A 26,248-nucleotide genomic window follows, 5' to 3' on the forward strand; every position below is an offset into this window, starting at 1 on the left:
CATAGTACGTAATGATCAGCAACTGGCCAATAAACGCCCGTATGCTATGTATACACCTCATGACAGCCAATGCTGCCAAATTCGAAGCACCCCGATATGCAGCTAATAAGAAAAAATAGTGAGGGGTACCGAGGGGGCTCGATTCCTTTTGTTATTTACAACCCCTACAATGCCAAGCCTATATAACGCTGGTATGTTTCTTTAAATGCCCGCGCTCTTTTGCGTCCCGTGCAGGCTGATAGTGCTGGCGGTGCTGCTGTCGGTCCTGGACTTTGGCGCGCTGGCGTGCGTCTCGGACCTGCAGGAACACATGCTGGGCTACTGCGTCATACTCAGCGGCTGCGTCGTCGTCGAGGCCTGCATCTCCTGGGTCTCCATGCGCGGAAGCATCTTAGACGCCGCGCCTCGGTCTTCCATGCAGTACCTGCTCTACGTGCGCCTCGGTGAGTATATGCACGTACGCAGTGTTTTTCTTGAGTCGAGCGCCCATCTGAAGTCGGCGTGGCATGACGGCTTCTTCTCTGTTAAGCTTGATGTGTGGCTGCGGATATTCCGTCCTGTTCTTCTTGTAATGTTTCTAGAATGTTGTAGTATTTTCTTTCTATCATTTCGTCTTGGTCGGACGGTAGATGATGGTGGAGTTGTCCGACGTGCGTGTTCTCCGGCGGTGGCGTGAGTCGCTTGGCTTCCCACCAAGCATTTGCGTCCCGGGGTCCAGACAATGTACGTTTCAGAGCCGTCTTTGTTCTTGATGATCTTGAGTGCGGTCTTGCTAATTCTTTATACCATAAAATGGCGACAGGCTGCCTGCTAGTCTGCGACGACGATGACCGGCACGTTCTATCGGCAGGTCTCTATAGCCATTGCTATGGCGACCTGTTCGGCTAGCTCAGTGGCCCTAGCAACTACTCTTCCTTCTGCTTGTTGGTTAGGCAGGCAACATATCTCCCTGACTTGTATTGAGAAAAAAAAATGAAATTTACACCTACCTGTTAACGGCATAGGGAACCATATTTAACGGCTTCTTTGATTTAGCCATTCGGCATATGCCACCGAGGGTATATTGGTCCTTGGCCAATCCTTCGGAATGGGTATGTCTCACTTTGATGCAAGAGGTACATAATTGCTGAATGCTTCTGGATACGTGTCGTACTTTTCTGTGCATGCACCGGTGATCACTATTCTTCCATCGTCAAAAATAACACCTCGCCTTCGTCTTTGTGACGTTATTGCGTGGACATCTCACACTGCGCATCCATCAGATTTGGCCTTCGTATTCTTGTATAACTTGTGAGCGTCGTAGTGCAGAAACAAAAAAAAAATTGTACGACAATGAAGTTGCCAAATTTGTGGTGGATGAACATAAACATTCCATGAGATTAACACCTTGCATAGCATGAGACTAAACAAAGTTGTAGGCACAGAAGTCAGATGTAGAACCTTTAACTAACCACTACACGAGGGTTCAGCTTCAGATAGATTGCATGATGTGCGGTGCGTTTGCATATTTTATTGCGATAGCAATTATATGGACACTCTAGGCGTATTTCTGCCGTCGCCGTGAGGTTCCGTATGAGTGAAAGCGTGTGAGGGTCAGCCGGCGAACGCCGCTCAATGTCGCAAGCGCGAGCGAGGAACGCGGCCCGGATGCGTGCGCTGTCTTGTCGCGCGCGAGGCAGGGAGGTCAGGCGAGGCAGAAGGGGCGTTATTCTCCGGTGGCTGCTAGGGTGCTTGGATGTCTTCATCCCCCGCCGCTCCGTACAGAGTGTAGAGAACCACGGCGTCTAATGCGGCGGTGGCCATGCGAATCGCGGACGCCGTAGTAGACGCCTCTGGCGGACGCCGCAGGGACGCTTTGCTGGCGCTCGTGTGTCTTGAAAGCGGTCTGCGACGCGGCTAAAGGGCCGCCCGCATGGGCCTCATGTTCAAAGTGATCTGCGATGTTTGCAGAGTGCTTGTAGTGCCGGTAGCTCCGCATGCGCTGTACTTTCGACGTTTCGTACGCGTTGAAGCGACATATGCACGGAGGTCAATTGGCTCGCGGCTGCTGCCGCGATTTCTAGCTCCAGCGTTCTCGCAGAGTTTCCGCTGTCATCGAACGATGTGTTTTCATGTTTACCTGGGCGCGCGGGACACGTACCGTGCTGGTTAATTTAGTTAAAACACGTTGACATGCTAGTTGGTTTGCATCGACGATAGAATGTGTAAGCGCGACTCAACAAGGACGCAGACAGAAGCAGACACACAAAGACAGCGCTGTCTTGGTGTGTCTGTTTCTTTCTACGTCCTCGTTGAGCCACGCTTATGCATTCTATCCTTGTTAATTTAGTTAGCAAGCGAATTTTTACACATTTATACGGCCGATAAAACTACTATGTTTACTTCGTACTGCTATCTACTATTATGCTATCGCAATCGGTGCTTCGCCTTCCCGGCGGAACTGCGAATTTTTTCAGAAGAACCGCCCGTGTCGTTTTCGTGTTCTCTTCCGCGATCCCCGTCGTCATTTGCGGTGAATATGATATGCGAATTTTTTATCCAGCTGCCGTGGTCGAACGTGATGCTGTTCTCGCCAACGTGACGTAACATCTGCACACGCTCACGTTACGTCAGCACGTAGGCCTTCAAGCATGTAGCTCCCGTTGTTGGCGACTTCAAGTGCCATCGAGCCAAAAGCCCGACCTGCTACCGGGCGCTCAAACGAGAACAGCCGGGCAGGTTGCGAGAAGAGAACGAGATCGTCCGGGCAACTAGTAAAAACATAGAAAATAGCGCGGCCTGCCACTTCAGGCGGGCTGCAATATCTCCGCTCTGGTTGCATTCTCGCCCGCTTGGCTGGGCCGAACGGCGCTAGCTCTCGAGGACGGGACGCCTTGGTATCTACGGTCGACAGCTTTCGAAGCGCGTTCCTCGTGCATTTCCTATGCCGATGCGAGACAGGTGTCCCCGACCGGTGGCGCCGCGGCGGATGACAGCGTTTTCGATGCACTTGGCAGGACGCATCGTTTCTTTTTATCCAGCTGCCGTGGTCGAACGTAACGCTGTTCTCGCCAATGTGACGTAACGTGTGCGCGCGCTCACGCTACGTCGGACTATTTAACCCCTACACCCTCGCCTAGTTACGTAGTACCGCAGCTGCGAGGCTCCAAGCGAGCGCAGCTGCGACGGCTCTCCGCAGCGATTCACGTGGCATGCCTGCCATACCTGCGCTCCGGCAGCTGAATGCCATTGCAACGCGATGAATAAAGTAGCGAGACATGGCTATCCCTCTGAAATGCTGTGCCTGATTCTCAACCCTTTGTGGGACCACTTTACATGCGCTAGTTACTGCTCAAACAAATTGCAAAAAAATTATGCATGGCTCTACTATCGCAAACACCAGAGACCAGCGTAGTTGGGGGAAGTTAAGGCTTTTAAAAAATTTGGAGAGTGGAACGCGATAGCGTTATCGCACCCTGTTCGCAACGCCTACTCAAACGCGCTACGCCAGCCAAACGTCGCGATCGGCACAGATAGCCGGGCCCCGACGCGCCATGAAGGCGGACGCGATCATGGGGCGAGTGGCGCGCCACCTGTCGGGGCAGCGCCGTACATTGCGAGGAGGGGGTCTTCTGTGTTTGCCACAAGATGGCTCTGCGTGTGCGCAGAGCGCAGAAGAAATGTAGCAGAAACGTACTTCGCTACTCGTGAAACTGCGACTTCTGTAAGTTACATGGTGATAATTACCGATATATACCGCAGTATAACTTCCTACGGTGCGTTTCTAAGGCAACACCGCATTCACTAGAGGCGATTTTGTCCCGTTTTGAAAGAGTGAACTCGTGGTTGAGTGTTAGCGTCTCCGTTTCATACTCCGGAGACCCTGGTTCGATTCCCACCAGCCCATCTTGCAAGATGTCTTTTTATTTATGACGTGCCTTCTGGTAGTTATCGCTCACGGTCAACGCCGACACCGACGACACCGACTTTTCTGCGACACGAGCTCCTTAACGCTGTCGCGTTAAAAAAACCATGCCGTCTTCCTATGTCGGGGTTTCGGTTGGGACGGCCCGCTATATGAGGCGCCCGCTGCAACAGAAGCGACTTCTTGAGAGGCCATACGCGTCGTTGTCGTGTGCCAGACGCTGCACCAACGCGACCAGGTGGCAGCTGCCTCGCGTTAGTTCTGATGCATGCTAGCTTTGACGCTGTGTACCTGGTAGCTTCTTGAAATCCGCCGAAGCGAGCGCGCGGGTCTTTATCGGAGAGCAATGACGTCACATCACCTGTGTCCCCGCCGCGCCGCTCCTTCTCCCCCGCTAGGCTCCATCCACCCTCGCCGCATCACCATGCTGCGCGATGCTATTCTTATACTCTACTTTAACTCTCTCTCAGCTCTCTCTCCCAGCTCGGCAGAAGCTGCGCACGTCAAGAGAAACCCAGCGAGGTTCTGACAGCTCCACTGTAAAATATTGCTTCCGAGTTATTCCTAAAGCGAGATCCGTTATCCCGGCACTCAAGCGAGAACATCCGGGAAACCAGTCAAAACATAAGAAAGTGCGGTCTCTGGCCCCCAGTCCTTCGTACAGGACCGCATTGCATGCGCTAGTTACTGACCAAACAAGTTATAAAAATAGTGTTTCTGAGTTATTCCTAACGTTTGTTCACAATATCACTCAACCTGCAACTTTTAGTACGCTGAAGTTTTATTTGTTATTTACAATAGGCAACGTTCAAAAGGCAGATATAGGGCACTATACACATCATTGTCACCTTCTGGCGCTGAGACAGGGTTGGCTGTGCTTTTTGAACGCTAGCGGTCCGTGAGTTCTACGGCCTGGGTTTCGCGTCACCTCGAGAGATAGCGCCACGCTGCTGGCACCTCCGTCAGGCGATTTCCTTCTAGCTGGGCAGTGCGGTCTGTCTCTGGCGTCTTTCGTCGCTGCCATTCGTGCCGCCTTCAGCCGGTTTTGTTCTAGCTGGGCAGCGTCCATATGGAGAGTGCACAGTATGGCGTGGTGCAGTGTGGTGTGGTTTGGTGTGCTGTTGCGAAAATGCACTACACCCATTTTAAGGTTCTGGCTAGTATCATCTCCAACCAATCTGCTTTGCCGGTTGCCATCTTATGCTTACATCTACTCTCGATTACAGGAGAGCCAGCATGTTTTAAAGATAGGCTATGTTAATCACCAAGCCTGTGTAGATTTGGCTTTATTCGCTCCATGTTGATGGTCGTTCCGTATTCTGTAGTTACTCACAATGCTTCAAGATATACAACCCCTTCCAGGTGCGTAATGTAGAATACCATGCATTCGCCAGACACCGGGAAAAAACACGTATTCTGCATGCGGCAAAGTTTCGACGCATTCATGGAACAACTTTTATCATATCGTACTCGACTTGACGAAATATTGTCATTGTGCTTGCGAATGGATGTTTGCTTTTACAAAAGACATATTCAGTCTTAATTTCCATAAGTGTGGATTGCCGCACAGAAGAAAGCGTGAAGCACCTGGGGCGGCTTACGCGAACATTTAATAACGAAAACAGTAACGAATATAAGAACGAATTCTCAAATGTTCCATAGACAACGCCTATACCGCACAAGAACGCGTTCTTAAAGTCCCTATTATTTTCGTTATTAAATGTTGGTGCAAGGCTCCCCTGTTCTCTCTACGCATCGTGTGAAGATCAAAGGCTTGCCTTTGGGACTGCTGTAAGGAAATTAGACGGCAGGCGTCTTACAGAGCCAGACGTTCCTGACAGCGTTCGCTCGTGAGTCGGCGTCGCAGACAAAGCCAGAAAAGTGCTGCGGCGTTTCTTGAGATTCGCGTCTGCCACAAAGAGGCTGGTGTTATGGATGCTTTATTTTATTTTATTTATTTTATTTTTATTTATTTGATACCTGCTTCGCCTTTGCAGGCATTGCCGCAGGGAGATACATAAAATAAGCATTATATTTGAGACCAATAAAGAAACTAATTACACAAAGCGTGGCAAAAATCATCATTCGACACAATGGATACAATCATAGGCGGAAGATCATTCCACTCTCTTATACATGTAACAAAAAATGAATAGCGCAAGACGTCACCTTTAAAGGAAAATTGATTTACTTTGAGACTGTGGTTCCTTCTTTGGGATATATAGGACGGCTCTTGGATGTACTTCTCCTTATCTATGCCAGTTTTAGAATGGTAGATATTATGGAAAAATTTCAACCTGAGCTTTCGTCTACGATATTTCAAGTCTTTCCATGTAAGTTTACTTTTGCTTTCTCTCATACTAAGTTGCCGATCCCAATTACCTAGAACGAAGCGCACTGCCCTATTCTGTATTTTTTCAAGCGGATCGGCCAGCTCTTTGGTATACGGATCCCAGCAAACGCATTCGTACTCTAACAGTGAGTACACATGAGTGAAATACAGTTGTTCTTTTAAGTTAAATGGACGTTCGCTGAAATTTCGTCTCAAAAACCCAAAGCACGTGCAGCCCTTAACTTTGATGTGGTGAACGTGCCTAGTCCACCTCAAATCACTCGTTAAATAGACTCCTAGATATTCATATTCGCTGGCCGTGCTTAAAGTAGTGCTATTTACGGTATACGTATTCAACTGGTATGAAAGTTTCCTTGTAAAGATGACGTGAACACACTTTTTAACATTCAAGGACATTTCTGAATGGGCACACCAGGATGATATTACATTCAAACCATGCTGCAGGTATTCCGAATCACGTTCATTCTCTATAGTCCTGTAAACTACACAGTCATCCGCGAACATTCTGAACGAATATTTGAGGCCAATAGTACTATCATTTATATACAACAGAAACAAAAGACGGCCCAGAACTGAGCCCTGGGGAACTCCTGAGGTCATGGGAACATATCCGGAGGAACAACCGTTGAGAACTACCGACTGCTGTCTTTGAAAGAGATATTCGGCTATCCATGCAATAACAGATTCATTCAGTTTATAGGCCCGTAATTTACTAATAAGAAGGTCATGAGGAACAACATCGAATGCTTTATTGAAGTCCAAGAAAATACAGTCAATTACTTTACGCTTATCTATAGCTAGAGCCAAATCATGCTTGAACTCAACAAGCTGCGTTGAGCAAGAAAAACCTTGCTGAAATCCGTGTTGACTAGGATGCAGAAGATTGTATTTAACCAAATGTGTCATTATACAACTATAAAGGACATGTTCAAATATTTTACATGTTATACTAGTTAACGACACCGGCCTGTAGTTCTCAACGTCATTTCTTGATCCATTCTTATGAACAGGTGTAACACGTGCTAACTTCCAATCACGAGGTAGTGCTTTCTCAACTAAGCACTTCTGAAATAAACAGTGAAAGTACAACGATAACGTTGCCGAAAAGTTCCTTATTATCGCTGCTGGAATATCATCTGGGCCACACGCTTTAGCTGGTTTGACATTTTCTAACAATTTTCGAATACCAGGCACACTGAAAGTGACCTCAGGCATTACTTCTGCCTCAGTGGAAGAAACCATGTTAACAACGCGTGAATAACTTTGACTAAACACGGACGAAAAATAATTGCTAAACATGGCTGCCTTAGACGCATCATCGTCAACGATTGTGTGAGAATATTTTAGAGGAGAAATAGATGTATTTTCTTTACCATTGAGATGCTTAGCTGGTTGAAGAGCAACTATTGTAATAAGCACGTAATTTATTTAACGTGATGAACCAGTGGAAATCTTCAAATGAAGAGGCGTAGCCGTAAGTGGAAGATTCGATTACAATAGGATAAGAGTTCAGTTTCTAACGGAATTTCGGGAGTGCGTGACGTTTAATGCTTCACCTTATGAGTGGTCCTCTTCGACGACGCGGAATGTGTGCGGCCGTCTTATATTTTGCCTCTTGTGCTTGTTTTCAAGCAAACGTGTTGCTGAACAGAGGAACGAAACTGAAATTTCAGATTCAGAACTCACGCTATGAAAAAGCAAACGTATTGTCTTCATGTGTTGTCAACCTATGCATCTCGCTTTCAACAAAAAGGCTTCGCAAATCGCAGGAATACTCTTGGTGGAGGTGTCCTGGCTTGTGGTGGGAGTCATATGGGTGAGCAAGCACTATGACAGCTGTCCGATGGGGGTCGCCAAGGACGCAATTCTAGGTACGTACCGTTCACTGCTGTTGTGAGAATAAAGTTTCAGTGCCATATGGCATGGTACACAGATCGAAGCAGAGCATTCGTCATTTTATGCGGGCTTCTTAGCCTGGCTTGCTACCTGTGCCGATCCTCGAGACTCTATACTCAAAGTAGTGGATCAGCCAATTGTGATACCATGCATGATGTGATACTTTACGGATCAGTCTTTGGCCTGCGGCGGTGTAGGGCCGGGGGTGTGTACAGTCGCGTGCACTATTAGCTGCAACACGGCGCCCGAGGTCGAAGGCATCCCAAGGTTACACGGCGGCGCCAACGTACGAAAATTGGTTTCGTAAATACCAGTAATCCGAACGGTGTTCACTTCCTTCCTATATCGGCGCCGGTGTGCACTGTTGAAGCCCCTTCAACCCCGGGTACCGTGTTGCGATTCATGTTGCACGAGACTGTGCACAACCCCGACTCTACATCGTCGCAGGCCAAGAGCTTACGGAGGTACCACCGGGCGAAGGAACTGTCGAGGTGAAAGCGATGGAGCGGGGAAGAAGGGAGCAGCGGATGCAAGCATTGCTAAATCATCACTGCCCGCTTGCCTATATATCTCAAATCAATCAGTGCATTCTACCATTAGTAATACAAATTACGTAGCCGAAAGTTGGAAGGTAACAAAGAAGCTTGATAAGGTGTGATGGGGATCGCACGACGGGCGATGGAACAAAGAATTGTAGGCGTAACATGAACAGACAGGAAGACTGCGGTATTGATCAGATGGGAAACGGATTACGAGATTAAGAAATTACGAGCAAGAAAGACGGAGTTCGACAGGTGATGTAATGCCCATAACACATAAACCGGTTGTCAGCTGGGATCGGTGTCAAAGGAAAGGGAGGCGCAATCGAGGACGACACAGGATTAGGCGGTGTGATGAGACTTGGAAATTTGCAGGCATAGTACTGAGTCAGCTGACGCAAGACAGGTGTATGATCGGCGATTACTGTTGGAGCACTTCGTCGTCAGCGGAATAAAAGAAGCTGATCACGATGATATACCGAATCTAGCAGCTGGCCCCTGAACGCCTTTTCGAGGATACAGTCTTCGTCGGAGGGCATGCTCACATAGTCGCGCAGTTTCCCCATACGCAGGTGCTTCGAAATTAGTTATATTACGTGCCCTGCTCGACCACTGTCGGTGATGTTCTTCCATTGCAAAGAAAAATAAATAAAAACTGCTTACCAACGGACGGAAGACTGGCAGGAGGGACGCATCATAAGCGTCCTCTTCCAAGTCACCAAAAAAAAAAAAAAGAAATCGGTGGAAGCCAGCGTTTCTTGCGCTTCCCTTCTGTCAGTCTTCCGTCAACTGATGCGCCGTACTTGCGATGAATGACCAATCAGCCCTGCCATTCCGTCGTGTCTGTTGGCAGGCATCATCGTGTGCAACTGGTGCGTCCTGCTGAGCGTCCTGGTGACGGTGTGGTGCACCTTCGACCGCGCCGGCCGCACCTGGGTGAAGATGAAGCGCTACCAGCGCAGCCTGCAGGACGGCAAGCTGCGCTACAAGAGGTCTGGAAACTCGCAGCGTAACTGGAGGCACCGGTATGGCACGCATGGCACCAAACCTGCACCCACTCGCACGCGCATGCCTGGATTAAGCAACGACGGTTGCAAAACGCAGCGCCAACTCCGTGGTCGCAGATACTAGAGAGTTCAAGCTTGTCCGGAAAGGTAGTGCACGTTGACCGAGAACCGAGTTGGAGGCGACGTTGTCGTGAGCGGGCGCGTCGGTGGCGCCATCATGCGATGCAGACTGACTGTTTTCTATTTAGCAATTTGTGTGGAGTTTCGCCGGTGACATAATCGTTCAAACACCGTCCGTTCTCTATTTTCCCCTTTTATATGAAAACAACCGCGTAAGAAAAATATTTCTCAAACGTTTTGGTTGTACAACGTGTTCCAAGGTGTCGCGACTATAGCGTTGCTATATTACCCCCCAAGGCTCAAGTAACCAGGTAGTAAGTAAACAGTAATAGTATGTGGACAAGCTAACATTCTCTGCTGGAGAAACACCCCGCACACCTATGGCGTCATATGTCTACGCGCTCTTTCACTGTCTGCGAATAGTTCACGCCATGTTTTACTACAGCATGGATTACCAGCACGAAAGTAACCCAAATTTCACGCCTACGTTTATGCGGTTGTCAGTACCGCATTCCAGGAGACGAGAGCTTAGTGGCTGTGCTTCATTGATGGAGTGTTTCCGGGAAATTGCTCGCGAATGCCGCCATTTTTTTTTTCAGAGTAATTTCGTCTTCTTTTTTGCAACACTATTTGGTTATGTTATGCTTTAATGCTTAATCTATGTGTTTCACATTTACTTGCATTTCTTATCAATGAGAGGTGGCTAGCATGATGAACACCGCAGGGCACATGATTCCGGAAGCGCGTGAACGCGAAATTGAGTATATATGCAATGAAATGTGAATGACATTTTTTGACAAGTTAATCACTGTGGCTTAAATGTATTTTTTTAGAGGGAGGCAAAGGAGCACATGTTCCTTCTTTCTTTCTTTTTTAGTTGGTTTTCTTTTTTTCTACTTTCACGTCTTGTTCTTCATTATTCACTCTCTCCCCGAGATGTGATTCGGAAGATTGCGACAGCCGAAGCTGCACCATGGCTTCAGAAGGTCCTCACGACTTACGTGCGTTTGCCAGTCTTGTTTCCGTCGCACTTTCGATACTTGGGCCTGATCACATATGACGATAGCAGGAAACGATCGTAATAAACAATTTCGTTACGCTCTTCGACATATATCTAAGCGATTACCTTAGTATGTTATATTTCTTCAAAATGACTTCCAATGCATGCAGAATTCATACCAGTTGCGCCATGATCGTACGCAGAGTGTATGGACTGTGTGTAAAAACAGGTTTAACTGTCTGTTGGCATACGTTGAAACCTAAATTTCAGCAAAAGGAATGTCAGACCGTGCGCATTGGTTAATTAATTCAACTGGGCTACGCGATGATGTGACGCTTCAATAGAGCTTGATCAGGCAGAACTCTAAATTACGCATTCAGTGTCGCCTACTTCCTGATTTAGGCAAAAAGACATTTATTGTTACCGAGATCACCGAGAAAGCGAGCATAGAAGTTTTGACGAACGGTCCGACAAATCGGCACCTGTAGAAAAACAGAACCCGTGATATGGCGGAGCAGCCAGAAGCCATGACACTGTTAAATTGCTGACAGGACCGTGTGCCAAGATAAAGAAAACATTACTGAGGAACATGCTAGTTGCCTTCAACCTTCCAGCAATGCCACGTAAGGAAAGATTTGATTGAGGGCGAGATATTAGGTTGTGGACAATGCAACACAGTTTGTGTTTACTTACTTATTGTGCTAATCACTGTCGTCGCGTCAGCGGTGTCCTCGGTCAATAACGCTATTGTATTTTTTGTGGCGTACAGGTCTCTACTGAAACTTTGTGCAACGTCCATTTGGGCAGACAGTAAGAAATGTTCTTCGGGACGACCGAGCAGGGCAGCCCGTCCCTTTCGTGATTAAATCATAAAAGCTTCGGCGACTTTCTGCGCGGTATTGGCAATGAGATTTCAGATGTCAAACTGCCACGACGATGATGTCGCGGGGAACAGAAAGTTCAGCGAAAATTCTGCGACTTTCTGTTTGTATGATTCTTCGAATCACTAGTTGGCGTACGTTGACATGTGACGCGAAAAAAGAATATGTCGGAGGAACGTCGTCGGGGGGATTTCGTGTTCGCTTGTCACAATCGTAGGCAGTGAATTAATTATCAGCTACGTGCGCTTCGATAGCAAGAAAAACAAGCATAACTTTTTTTTTACACTTGCAAGCAAAGTGCGGACGTTGTCAGCGGTTATTCCTGTCTTCGTAGCTACCCTATAACTGCTTCCTGTGTAACGTTCGGATAATATAAACTGCCCGAGAGAAATGGTAAGGTTGAAAAGAAGCAGGCTGTGACAATTGATGTCATCTGAGACGTAGTGTGGATTTTCTTTGCAAAGCGTCAAAATTTTGAGGTTTGCGGACGTTGCTGCTTTTGGTACCTTGAGCTGTAAATCCAGTTGTTCGTAGCGTAACTTTTTATTTACTTAATTCCCGCCTAGCGAATGCTATTTACTTTCGTAGTTCTTCGCGTTGCTTTATCAGCAAAGGAAAACAGTTCTTCTTTAATGTGGCTGGTTCAGTACTTAAACTTTCTCCATTATTTGTCTGCTTAAGATATGCATATCATAACTGTTTAATTCGATTTGACTTGTGGATTTGTAGGTTTTCATGTGAACACTACTTGCACTGAGTGTTTCCTTAGGTTTGCTCGAAGAATTTAATTTTCGTGTGGGAGTGTATAGTACTACTGCTAAACTTACTGGCTTAATGCGTGTGCATATCGGACGCCTTTCTAGATAGCTTTGTTTTGTTTTGTCTGCATTTGTATTTCTAGTAGACTTAGCACGTTTGCGTTCGTCTCTGTTTAATTGGCGTAGCACGTTATACGGAGAAAGGGGTTGGGTTAATGTTTTAACTGTGTCTTGGGATAGCGGTATGTATACCTTTCCGTTTGAATAAAGTGGATAAACAAGTAAACAAATAGTTCTTTCATGTTGGGATTTTCAATTCTAAAGTGAAGGAACGAGTGTGTTCTGCATACGTAAATCAGCGCATAAATTACCGTGTCCAGGTGATGCAGGAATTTGTGAATAATAATAATAATAATAATAATAATAATAATAATAATAGTAATAATAATAATAATAATAATAATAATAACTGTGGTACAAACGGACAAGAATTCATTTATTTCTTTAGGACATAACACGATGAACGCTCGTCATCTTACCTTATACAATCTCTATTCAACACGACAGATTGCGGAAATTATCAACACACCTTTCATTTTGCCTGGCTGGTGTTTGTGTCCTGGGGCATATAAATGTCTTCAACTGGTGGAAGCCGCTGCTTACGCCTACAAAGTCAGGTGTTTAATTCGCCGATCTTGCTATTGTTACATCGTGACACGGCCTCATTTCAAACTGTATTTTCAGATTACGAAAAGTATGCAGACTCAACAGAGTGTGAGTGAGAGAGAGAGAAAGCTCTGTATTCAAATAGGGAGAATTGTTCCGGCGTATAAGTAGCGCCTACCTGTTGCTCTGCACAGGAAATGGGATCGGGGACAAAAAGGACCTAGGAGGAGGACAGCGGAAAAGAAGAAAAGGACGAGAAAAAAATATTATCATGGTATTTACTGGGGAGACAAAGGTGGTGGGTGTTCATGTAAATATGCTATATCATGTGAATTAAGTCAGCGTCTTAAAGTAATATAAAAGGAAATCGTAAAGCTTGCCTTTGCTTTGTAGTAAAAGGCACATGACGTTGCATTTCCCCTAAATCTAGTGGTCTTTTCAGGAAACAGGTTCCATTCTGCTGAAATAAGTTCTCTTGTCTCTGTAACCCTGACATTCAAACGAAATGTGTTCAACACTTTCGATTGCACTACAGTTATCACAGTACGAGTTAGTGATCAGTGCAAGGCGGCACAGGCAGCTATTGGCGAACACGGTGTTTTGAGGAAGTCGGCGATATATGCCTCATAGTTAGGATGACGTGCTTGGTGTTAACCGTTCTAGACGGTGAGAGAAGCACTGACCAGTAGACGACGCGTACAAAGCGCACGATGAACGCTGTTCAGAGCAAGGCCAGTCAAGGAAACGTAGTGCATCAGTACGTGCTGAAATCTATGTTAAGCGTAGGTTTATTTGAGCGAGTAATAAAATGCTATACAAATAATTGCGGTATCGTACAGTTGTTTTTTTAATTTCATCCTACGCAACGTGCAATCTCGTGAAACGTTTATGTATATGCACAACACAGCTAATAAGAAAAGCTTTAATGCCAGTGAATATGTTTATGTACTACACCGTTGACAAGCTATGACGAAATTCAAGCACCCAATCAGGTGCAAGACGTCAATACAGCGATGCCATGAGGACGAAAGCAGCGTATGATCCTCGTCTACAGTAAAGATATTTGATGAGAGGTGTACGGCACAAAGAAGTACCAAATATGTCTAAGTGTAGTTATGGAATCTATAACCTTTGTGCCAAATCGGCACATTCAGGATGGACCAAGAATGTGGCACCCCAAATAAAAAAAGTCACGGAAATCAAGGGAGCCATTGGATGTAATGCGCTATATCCATTAAGAGGTTTGCGGGGTTTAGAGACACATATGAGCCGACATTATATGTACATGTTTTAATGACGTGATTTATTGTTTTATTACGCAGAACACAAGGGGTGCTCTCTGGCATAATTTTGGGGGTCAGTTCCTTGCTATACAAGTCGGCTTTCCATTCCCGACTTGGCGAGATAGCAGGGAAGGACGGGAAACTTGGGATCGTGCGCAAGAATAGCTTCGTTGAATAATAATAATAATAATAATAATAATAATAATAATAATAATAATAATAATAATAATAATAATAATAAATGTATTTGTTGTCTTGAGCAGAAAAGAAGAACGGGCCTCACAAAGCGGCGCGGCTTGTGGAGCAGTTCAGAGCTGACATCACCGTTGAGGAACCCGCTTATACAGCAACATAAATAGAAAAAGAATAACGAAAATGACAAAAGAAATTGCAAGATCAGATATGTTACACATATTTCCTGTTACACAGAAAGTCAAATAAGCCTTACTAGAACACAACTAAGAAATAACTCAAAGAAAGACTCAAGCAATTTGCTACAGCATTATCGCGACTGCAAAACGAAAGCAGTTTCTGCGCGGCACTTCCTTAGAGGCAGCAGGAGCGTAGTATTTTCTTAACGGTTTCCAAAATTTAGGTTTTCTGCATGTCTTCGCATGCTTGCAGAGAAGCCGCCACGCACACTGCCGCACACTGACTGCACACTAGCCGCACACTGACCGCACACTGACCGCACACTAGCCGCACACTGGCCGCACTCTGACCGCACATTGCAGCACCCTGCGGCACGCAGCACACGCGCAGTCGGTGCGGTCCTGCACAAACTTCGAAATTTTCGCATGCTGTTGTTTCGACTATGGGTGTGCGAGTAGCGACCTTCGAAGCTTGATAGAGTACGGATCGAGCAACAATGGCTCTGAAACAAACGCGAGCCGAACAGTCCTCGAGTAACTTTCACGTGTGGTTTCAGAGTACGATGTCCGATGAATAGGTTCCCGCTAGAATTACTGGACGGAACTTTGGCGCCGAGATCGCATTTCTACGTTCTACAATGGGAGCGATGGTTAGTTCACGGATTTGTCTGATCTTCGGGCTTGTGGCTTCGGTCGTTCTCTGTACTTTATTTATTACGCTTTACCTGCCCGTATTGGCCTAAATCTGTATGCAGTCCTATTTCTTTCTTTTTTTCAAATTAGAAGGAAATATGAATATGCACCGATACACAATCGTGGAGAAACTTTGCATTTCAATCGCAATATTTTGTTGCAGATGATTATTTTGTTGCAGATGATCACTTTTCGCATCGACAAAGCTGCATGAAGGCAGAAGCCCGAAACATCGGCGAACCCACGCATTAACCATTATTTTTATGCTGGCTCATTGAGCTCCCATAGACACTAGCGTCACAGATTCCTCTAGTGACCTTTGTAGGAAACTCTTTGACCTGAAACTTTCGAATTGTTCTATAATTACTCTGCCTCCCTCCCTACTTCCGGTCCACTGATTCCTTACGTTACTGCGAAATAAATGTCCTTTTTTCTGAAATCTACCTTTTAATTATCCCCATATCAGTAAGAATTAAAAAGAAATTATCTTCAAAATTTTCAGCGTCACACATTGGATTCAAAGATCGAATAAAAATAGAAGCTATTTGAGTAGATGAACGAGCCAAATAACATCATGTTCGCTTCGCTATATGTGAACCTCGAATATTCGCACAGCCCTTGTTTATGTAATGGGAATTCACTTGAACATTGCTGAAGGATTGTTTATGCACTGAAATCACTAGGGTCACTATGCGATACTGCTGGCGTGTTTCTTGTTATCTGGTTGTTTTCGCATTTTCTGTTTTACTTGCGTCAAATGCTTGTTTGGCGAAACATGTGCATTATTGATTCATTGTCGAAGCCCACCTCCCCTCCCCTCCCCCCCCCCCGCACAAATTTTCCTATGGCGTGATAGAAACATAATAATTATACGGTATTAAGAGCGAGGTTTACCACGGGAGCTCCTACAAATACACGGGAACATAAACATTATTTTCCTCGGCATTCACTGCACCAGATTTGATGCGCTTTGCTGTAAAAGAAAATGTTAACATTGTCCTATCGTCAGGAAAAATGTCTTGTTTACGCCTTGATTTCTCTTTAAAAAATTACTGGAAATTGGACAACAAGGGATTACTGTATCATGAAGTTTACATTTCTGTGACTCAGCAATGAATAATGGTTGCACGATTCTGTGAACCGCATCTGTTTAGACATCTAAATGGACAAAGGGATACGCTATACACCGCTCTCAAATATAACACCCATTCATGAATATGTGTTTGGCAAAGCTAACTGTAAACAATGTAACGCTTTCGCGTAAGTCCTCCACTTATTATCATATTTTCCGTTTCGGAAGTTCTAACAGAAACAGTTTACAGTGTGATGATATATGATCTTGGGCAGGATTGCTTAGCTGTAAGCATTGTGCCGCGAAGTTATTGTTTGAAATTGTCAATTTTTTTTTGTAGATTTCGCATATCAACATCTGCAACAAGCTTAAATTCTGTTTTATGTAATGATTTACCTTTGTGTCTCGAACGCAACAAATTGTATTAAGTTGGTGCTGTGTTTGACTGATGAGATTGTTTTTTTCTTTTGAGAAGTAACTGAAAAATGAACTAGGAGTACGCCCCCACCTAGAACTTCCTCTTAAATATGGCTCCCTGCTAAGTGGCCATAGGCTTCGCTTCCACAGCCGTCCTATTTATTTTTCTTTTTCTGGCGCACTGGCTCAGTTTCTTCTATTTTGCAGCTTGGCGCGGCTTTACTTTAGTTAAGAGTTAACATTTCAGCGTAACGCATATTCTTGCTGTAGTATTCAGAGCATGGCCGTTTAACACGTATCGGTTGCAAAGTTTGCTAGCGGGAGCACCTGCTCCAGGTGAATTGTGCTGTGCTGGCCGGTGGCCTAAATGTCAACCTAATATCAGTACAATCGGTGTCTGCCGCACCGGCGCACGGAAGTAATACGAAGCAGACCGCCGCCGACTATCTCGTTTCGCGTAAAGGTACGCCCTGTACCTACAACGCGAATATCCCTAGTAGTTCCTTCGCTATGCTCGGTGAGAAGCTCGTAGCTTGGTAAAATAAATATAATACCGGCTGACGGAGGCCCCCAGAGAGCACCTGAGGCTGTATAAAAATATATATATCCAGGAAATGTAGGATCTGCAGGGCAGCCAAGCGGTAGCGGGGTGCTCAGAGCTGGAACCAGGGGAGGGGGGAGGAGGGGGTGCGTGGATTAGACGGCGCCGAGGTTCGAACGTACCGCGGGATGTGTTAGCATGCTAGATCTGTTGTTGGCATTAATAGGCAGCTGATCTTATACATCCGCGGCAGGCCTAGGCTCTCGGTGGACCTCCCCCCCCCAGTCCATGGACCAGTTTACGTTCCAGCTAGCTCCGGCGTCACCGTTATACCCTTTGGTGCACAGCAGACGCCGTCAAACTAAATGACGACGCAATGATTACCCTTAGTACTTGCGCAAATGCGAATGGCTGCGCGCTCTTGTTTTGCGGGCCTCGAGAGAAAGCCTGATCCACATGCTGATCCCTAAGGCGCCCATACCCGGCGCCGCCGTGCTGCCCGTCTATTCCGCGCAGCGGCGCTGCAGTGGACATCTGTACAGGGAGCAGTTTGACAAATAGGCTGCCCGGTGGCGTAAAAAGACTCGCGCAAGCATTTTCTCGTAAAAGCTGGCGAGTCGTTCTAATGACCGTATCTGGCAGAATTAGTTCGCCGACCCGAGTTACTTGGTGAGGGCTCTGTAACCGCTAAGCGCTCAGACAGACAACAAACAAAGATGGCTAGTTGCCTATGTATGGGGCACTGTATAAATGCTGTTGGGCTTGAAAGGAACTGCCTTCGATTTTGAGCCTTGTTCTCGCTTTTGTGGCCTTCTGCAGGAAAGCTGTCCGTGAGTACCAAGATAGTTGGAACAAGCGGTGCCGTCTGCTCTTCTGCTGCATGGGGACCAATGATCGCAATCGAGTAAGTAACGTTTTGGTCTTCATGTATAAGTACGTTCTTGGTGAATTTCATCTTTTTAATGTGATATACCGCATTAGTCCGCCTATAACGCCATAGCATTATAGGTGGACTTCACCCGCTTTGGAGGTAACCAGTGTCCAACAGAGAATGTGGGCCGATCTCGTCCAAGGCACTGAAGTTTGGAAATGTGGGCCCATCCCCAAGGTGGTGCTCTCTATCACATCGTCTCAGAGAGCTAGCTGTCACGAGTTAAGGATGTGCGAAAACTGGCGCGTGCCACACGCGCCAGATGCGAGAGAAGCACGAGATGCACGAAAATGGGGGGGGGGGGGGAGGGAACTAAGCTAAAATAATGTTATCGCAATAAAATCCCGCGAGAACTATTTTGCGGTTCTGCGGCGTTCTTCAAGGACCGACTTCGGCGACGAAATGTCATTCGCCATGTCACCCAGAAACACTCCAACCAGACCTTACCTCTTCGAGGAGAGAAAAAAAAAAAGTGCAACTGACAGTAGTCCGGAACAGACCACCGTCAGCTGTACTCATCACGTGACCGGATTCCCACGCTTCCGACACCTTTTCCCACTTTGACAGCCCTAGTGCGAACACATTGCAAGAGAGGGCAACAATTCTTTACGGTGACGTGACAGGAAAAGTGAAAGCAGAGACTGCTCAAAAGCTAGAAAGAGAAATGAACATGTGACAAAAACCCTATATCGCACACGAATAAGTTTATGAAGTCCAGGAAGGAAACAGCCACGGGCGTACACGGACTTTCAGGGACGGTCAGGAAACGCAGCTGCGACCACAGAAAAACGGTGCAAGATACCCTGGTCTTGGTCTGACTAACGATAAAGTGACGGAGTGTTGCTTTCGGCTCCAGAGCCATTACGTGAGCCTTTCTATAAGACACCCTGGTCAACGTAAGAGTGACGGAGTGTTGCTTTCGGCTCCAAAGCTATTACGTGAGCCTTTCTGTATTATTTTCCTAAACAACTACCATTGTTTCCCTGGCGGGACAAGTATCTTCAGCTGTATATTTGCTTTAGTTTTGTAGTAGGCATAAAAGACGCAATGGAACCAGGAATGATGTTTTAAACTATATATTGTTTTTAACCTAACCTTGCTCATAGCGACCACAACAAAATTACGAAACTTGATTGTAGCTCGGTATTGTTCGCTAATCGTTATTAAAGCGAAACTTTCCTCTCGGTGGCTTGCACCTGGGTCGGTCGGTCGGTCGGTCGGTCGGTCGGTTATGTTCGTGTTGAGCATGCTCAACGGGAGTAACAGCTGTCTGATGGTGCAACCCAAAGCAAGACAGCCTGATGCTTTATTAGGCCACAGGCTCAGGCGTTTAAGTCTCGTGACAGCTATAGCTCTGAGACCATTGAAACACGCGAACGCGTCTAAAATAAGTTCACCAAATAATCTACACATAGATAACTTTGAAAATGCAATAACATAGTCGTTGTGGTGTTTCCAATGAAGTTGTAATTTGCAATAAAAAACGTCCATCTGTCTGAGTGCGGGTGAAGACGCCCCAAGGGAGATAATGGCTGGCGATGTTAGTGATAGCCAACTTGGTGATATTAAATGGAAATTCTGAAAGTTTTGTTTGTCTTGAAAACCGGTGGCCGGGTTGTTCCCTCATGACTACTCCTCAACTTTACCAATGTTCTTGGTTTTCAAGTGACTGAAACACTCACTGACGCTTAGAAACGCGCAACAGCGTCGGAATGCGCAATAATGTCAAGTCTCATTATTGCCGCTCTTCGCTCGTGTGAGCTGGCGCTTCGAAACGCTCACTTCCGCTCGTAAAGCTATAAGCAACAAAAATTTGAAGGACGCTTAAGTTTCGCGATTAATAGTGGAACGCGATAGCATTCAAAGATCCCCGACTGCCTCTCACGCTTCCCGGCAACTGCAGCTTACGTAACCGTAATGTTTACCGAGAAACGCTGGCGGCGAACACTATGCACTAGCTTTCTGGTAGAAGCGCGGCCTCTTGTGTTGGCCGATCTACTGTTATTGTTTCACACTTTTAATATTTTAGTCTGAGAAGATTTAGCAGTTAAAAGGCGTGCGGCTGTCGGTGTTTTGTTTCGCGACATTTGTTTGTGGGCTGTCACGCTCAATATTCCGGGGAATAACGTTGTAAACAACGTAAGACAAGGTATGAGGAACTTTAGTGACTTTAGTGCCGTATAGAACATATACGACAGTTTTCGCTCAGAGGGCGTCCGACGCCAGACGCCGACACCTGATCTTCTGCGACATGGAGCCCGTACCGCTATCGCGTTGAAATGTCTAGCGTGAGCTTGGTCCTGCATGTTCAGTTTCATATGTTGCAACTTTGTGGCAAGAAGTTTGGTCGCCGAGATTCATCGCTCCCCGCGCGTTCCGTTATTAGAGAGTTTTAGTAAAACAGCGTATAGCGGCAAGCGCAAGGCGTTGGCGTAGCGCGCACTGGGGCATGTGCATTCGCTGTACCTTTACGGTACTGAGATGCGTGCGCCATTTTCGCGATATAAAGTTCCACAAGGAAATAGAAGCAAAACCGCGCAATCAGCCGCCCTGCGAAATCCTACAGTGAACAGCCGCGGCTTCGGACGGACGCCCTGGCCCACACACACACAAAAAAAAGACAGAAAATTGACTTTGCCCAATTCGAAAATTCAGTTGACTCAGGTTCAAAAGCAACCTGGCCCACTACCAAAATTTACCTAGCCCACCGGCAAAATTTGGGTGGCCCACCCTCAAAATTCACTTTGCCCGATTCGAGCACGTGACCAAGTGAGAAGTATTGCGCGGAAGAGTCAGAGTGCTTTCGCATTCAATGCACGTAAAGAGGCTTAAGTGCCTCTGTAACGTTCTTTTTTTTTCTTTTTCAGTACCCTTCTTGCTGTAGTGTATGCAACCTACGTCCTTGATACTCGTACCTCCATAGCTTGTCTTATAGTGTGTACGTATGAATTATTTGTGTACATAGTCTTGTATATGCGCTCACTCTCATTATTTTTTTCTACATAACCGACATAAAGTTTTCTTTTAAGGGTATACATTCTTATCTGCTTAATATGTGCTACAGGCTACCTTGAGGTCTTCTATATTAGCTCTATTTTCTGTAACGCGGCGCCGTGGAAGTGGCTTGCGCAGCGGGGAACAGTGCACGCAATAAACAAAAAATAAGAAAATATAAACCAGCGTGCTACGCCACAGGATGCCAGCGACGTCAGCGACCACGTGCTTGTGCCTGTGGCGCCGTAATTGCGAAAACGCCCGCCAGCAGTTGGGCCTCGTGGCTCGCCTCAGTTTGCGTCAGCTCGTTATATACATAGCAACAATAATAAAAAAAAGGTATTCAGATCCAACGCAGGCGTTGGAATCTGTGAAGTGAAGCACTTAACTATACGTTGCACGACCTAATTCAATGCCTAGCAATGTAATCTCGTGCAATGTTTACGTTTATGCGCCGCACAGGTGCCAACCTTATAATGGACCCCCTGCCAAGTTTGAGCATTGCAAAACAGGCAAGCGCCGCTCGTAGATCACGTGCTCCCAGTCGTGTCTGCAAAGCATCAAACGAATGCACGGCGCCAGAACAGCTGAAATTTCCAAGAAAATCCAGGTAGTCGATTTCTTTGTTAGAGACAGGGAAGGAGTGTCGACACAATGGCTACCTACGCAGACGACACACGACATCCAAGGGACGTCCCGAAAGCGTCCAAACATCCCACACCCAATTAAGGAGGGCCAGCGAACGCCTGCATCAATGCGTACATGGCGATCATCTTTAAAACATCCGTGGCTGGTTCTTATATCAGGCTTTAAAATTGTACCCTCGTGCGTACGGGTGTGTGCCACCATTCCGGCTGAGTGCGGTAACGTCTAAGCAGTGTTAATCGAAGTCTGCATTACATTTATTGGGCGTTTCTGTTGTATTTTTCTCTTTGTGTCTGTGCGAGTGGAAATCGACGCACTGGACCAGACCGAATTCGCACGCTTTTGCAGTTAATCCACTCTTTACCATAACGTGATTATACTTCGCGTTGCGGATCAAACCTCGAGGCGCAGGCGTGTCCGTCAAGCTGCTGCACGTAGCAGCTTTTACTGCCGCTCCTCCTAGCTTTGTTCATGAATGACAACAAACTTGAGTTCACTAGCGCGGCTGTGCTATAAGAAATTCGAATATTTTGATGGTTCCGTGGTCTCGAGGCTTTTGCGCCTTCATGACTGCGCATGCGTTTCTCCTCCTCGTCAATCGCAGCTTTAGGTACCCGCGGACGAGCTTGCGCTACCAGGGTGTCTGTTCCTGCGATGCAGCGCTCACATGTGGAGCCACCTAGCGTGTGTTCGGGTGGCACATTCGACCTGTCGTTTGAGAGTGCCCTCAAAGTGCTCTGAAGGTTTATGGTCGTTTGGAAGCGCGCACATACATAGCGAAGAACGAGACACTACGGTCGAGCGCTCCGTTCTGTGCGTTTGTGCTTTCAAACGACCGTGAATGTATACCAACTGGCCCGGTTACCCACTGTCCTGCTCTGAAGGTGACGTAAGACAATAATGACACTGTATTACACGGAAAAATGACTCAAATTGCGTTATTCCGACTTTCGTAATACTATATAGTAGCGTGACCATTGTCACGCTAAAGGTTAGTCACCTCGTTAAACGACCTTTCGGGGCTTCGCGGGAGTGCCCGGAAATGACATAGTCTGGTCCGCCATGATATTAGCTGATATAATGTGCCGCGGTATTGGCAATCCGCTCATACCGGCATGATCACCCCCGTAAGGTTAGCATACCATATAGAGTCAACGACGGCAGGCTCAGAATCATTTGTTCACAGAACCGCAAGGTACTAGAGTCACTTACCCGCCCCCATAACTAACATAACTGATCCAAGTGCTTTCAAACATACGCTATCAAGCCTGTTGTAGGTATACTGTACGAATAGTCATTTTTCGGGTGTTCCTTTTTTTTTTACTTGAAACGTGTAAGCAATTGCGTATAACACCTCCTGCTTTTCAGCTATTCTTTCTTTTCTCCTTTGCAATATAAGCCTCTCCCCTCCGTAATGTACGTATAATCGGAGGGTACTGTAAAGAATCAAGCAAATTAATAAATATTGACTGTTGCTGCCTCTACGATTACAGTGCACACACCTCCTTCGCGTCATTTCTTTTCTCTTTTTTTTTGGCTGTTGCTTGGAGCATTAGACATATGACGGACAAGGTGCTTCAGATAAGATGGTGCAAATGAGAGCGAGCTGTAATTGTAACGGGCTACCGCAAATGAGGGCACGCGGGAGAGTTAAGCCTCGTCGTTCACCATTTCTTTCCTCCCGATCCTCCTCTCTCTGCTGCTGCTGCAGAATTCGTTCGCGGAGATCGCCAAGCTGCTGTCGGACTTCTTCCGTGACCTGGACGTCGTACCTTCGGACGTGGTGGCCGGACTGGTGCTGCTGCGAAAGTTCCAACGACAGGAGCGTCTTATCATAGCGAACCAGGTGAGCGAGAGGAAGAGTAGAGAGGTAGTCAAGGATTAAAACAGAGCAATGCGCAGGACAGAGAGCAAGCAATACGAACCCCCCCCCCCCCCCACCCCCCCAGCACGAGCTATAACTTCCAACTAAACTTAAGAAAGAAAGAAAGAAAGAAAGTCTTGATTCACAATCGGCGTCACCCTTGTGCTCAGCGCGGGAACGGCCAGTCAGCGAAGTCTATATCACAAACCACACATGCGCTTGCAGACGCGCGCAAGCTCGCGTTTACGCGCCTTGCGCCTGCCGCGTCTCGCGAGGAATGATGGTTTGCATCCACAAAAGCGCGCTTCCGAGCGCGTGACAGCACGCGTTCACTGGGATCATTCATAGACGACTTGGAAGACGCCGTTTCGTACGATTCATGTGTACAGTGTTTCAAAATGTTTCGATATCTACAAACGTAATTCTTACATTTTTAGAGCTGTTAGATCAGCACAAAAAGAAAAGGTTAACCACTTTCTTGCATGATGTAAATCTGCTTCACCGAGAGTTGAGTATACTGCGCCGTAGCTGCGTAGCCAGGCTCGCCGACGCGAGGCAGCCCAAGCACGCCATAACAGAGAGCAGCTGTTCGCGCCGCGTTTCGACGCGTACGAGCCGTGCAGCACTGTCTGCGCATGCGTGGGCGCGCGGACGCGAGCTAGCGCGCGTCCGCAAGCATACGTGTGGTTTGCGCTTAAAGGCAGTGGCTGGGCCCGAGATTAGATGCGTCGCCGCGCGTGCCCAGATACTTATCTTGACCCCAGTGGCTACCGTTAGACGTCGCTGGCTGACTACGGAGCGACCCGGCGGCCGCCGTTCCCGCGCTCTACACAAGGGTGTCGCCGACTGTACTCGTGAGTGACTGTTTGACAAAGCCGAGGGTTTCCTTATGTAGTATACCGTGGGATGCAAGTTTGCGCTCGGTTCCTTTCGTCACGCTCTCTCTTTGCTGTGTGTTACGCGGTTTTGTGTATTGAGCTGCATTGCAAAGTTTGGGTTTTTTTGGGGGTTCCTGAAAGCCGCTCGGGGATGCCATTTCTAATTGTCCCTAATAACTTCCAAAGGACGTTGCTGTCATCGTGTTGAATATGACGAAGGCGGACTTTTATGCATGTTTGCGCGCCTCTGTATGAAAAAAAGTTGCGCGGCCACCTAGTCCTTGTAAGGTTTAGTCACGCAAATAAAATAAGCGAGGCCTGAGAAACAATTGACTTCTTCGTCGAAGCAGGCGTGAGCGAATGTGAAAAAAATTTTCGCTTTTAAAAGCATACATTGGACTAGCGCAGTTTGCTGCAAATAAATAAATGCTTATTATTCGGTTGTTTAATCGGACGTGTGCGTTAGGTAAGGACTGTTTTGGGGACTGAAGTGGAGGGGTTAACGGAGGCGCCAGTCGACACACCGCGTCTACCTAAAAGTAATTGTCATTTATGGTATTTTTGTTCACGAGGATTTTTTGCGAAGGTTTTTTTATGCTTCGCCACACGACGCATTCTGTGCAATATGCCCGATTACTGCACATATGTATTGTGGGGAAACATATTAGAGAGCACCCGTCATTATAGAATTTAAAAAAATACAACGCTCCGATGTTCCATGTATGTGGCCAGAGCGAAACGCGCAATATTCTATTTATAAAGGATAGTGAAAAATGATGACCCAAAGTACAAAGATAGGGTAGCCCACTACAACATATTATCGGACTACAAAGACAGTGAGGCCAAGCGGAGTGGCAAATCTGGTTTGCTACCCTACACTGATACACGGACGTAAGGAAGCTATTAGAATAAGAATTAAAACGGGAGATAGGAAGGCGTAGGGACCACGTTTAGGCCAATCCACGTACCAATAATCGTTCCCCCGCTGGTCAAACCGCCAGGCATGAAGCACCCTCCCCCCCCCATAGACACTAGACCACATGTTCGCAATAATTCTTGTAAAATTACTCTGTAGTCGCCAGATGTTGAACCACGGTGACGAAGTCATGAACACGTGCCAATGCTTGGCACTCTATGTTTTCTAATGGGCAAAAATTCGACTTGAACGTACTGGACAACACTGGAAAGGCTTGATCGTCCGATCCAAACATACTTTGCTGTGGATTGTCTCAGAGTGCGCGTTCTTTATCTTTACCGCGTCCAAGATCACCGCTTGATGCGCTTTCCCTCGCAGAGACCTCGTGCCACATTTCCTGAAGTTGTCGTCAGCCGTCAAGGCTATCTTTCATCAATATACACGCCAGCAGCCAGGCCTTCATTTTCTATCTGGTGTATCCAACAACCTCGTGTTACCTAAATATTCTGGCTGTAACGA

General features: G+C 46.7%; 1 protein-coding gene across 2 annotated transcripts in view; it reads left to right on the forward strand.

The window, feature by feature from the left end:
* The window catches only part of inaE (inactivation no afterpotential E), a 203,551-nt gene that overhangs the window by 108,020 nt on the left and 69,283 nt on the right, over window positions 1-26,248 (forward strand). Inside the window, exons 2-6 of one of the 2 annotated variants that reach the window (XM_050168729.3) lie at window positions 235-443; window positions 8,027-8,128; window positions 9,546-9,717; window positions 18,321-18,405; window positions 23,783-23,917. In XM_050168729.3, coding sequence (XP_050024686.1) covers window positions 235-443; window positions 8,027-8,128; window positions 9,546-9,717; window positions 18,321-18,405; window positions 23,783-23,917 — 703 coding nt within the window. The remainder of the gene's footprint in view (window positions 1-234; window positions 444-8,026; window positions 8,129-9,545; window positions 9,718-18,320; window positions 18,406-23,782; window positions 23,918-26,248) is intronic. The other variant, XM_050168732.3, reaches the window with a different exon arrangement.

This window comes from Dermacentor andersoni, chromosome 10 (genome assembly GCF_023375885.2).
Source record: "Dermacentor andersoni chromosome 10, qqDerAnde1_hic_scaffold, whole genome shotgun sequence".
Classification (NCBI taxonomy): domain Eukaryota; kingdom Metazoa; phylum Arthropoda; class Arachnida; order Ixodida; family Ixodidae; genus Dermacentor; species Dermacentor andersoni.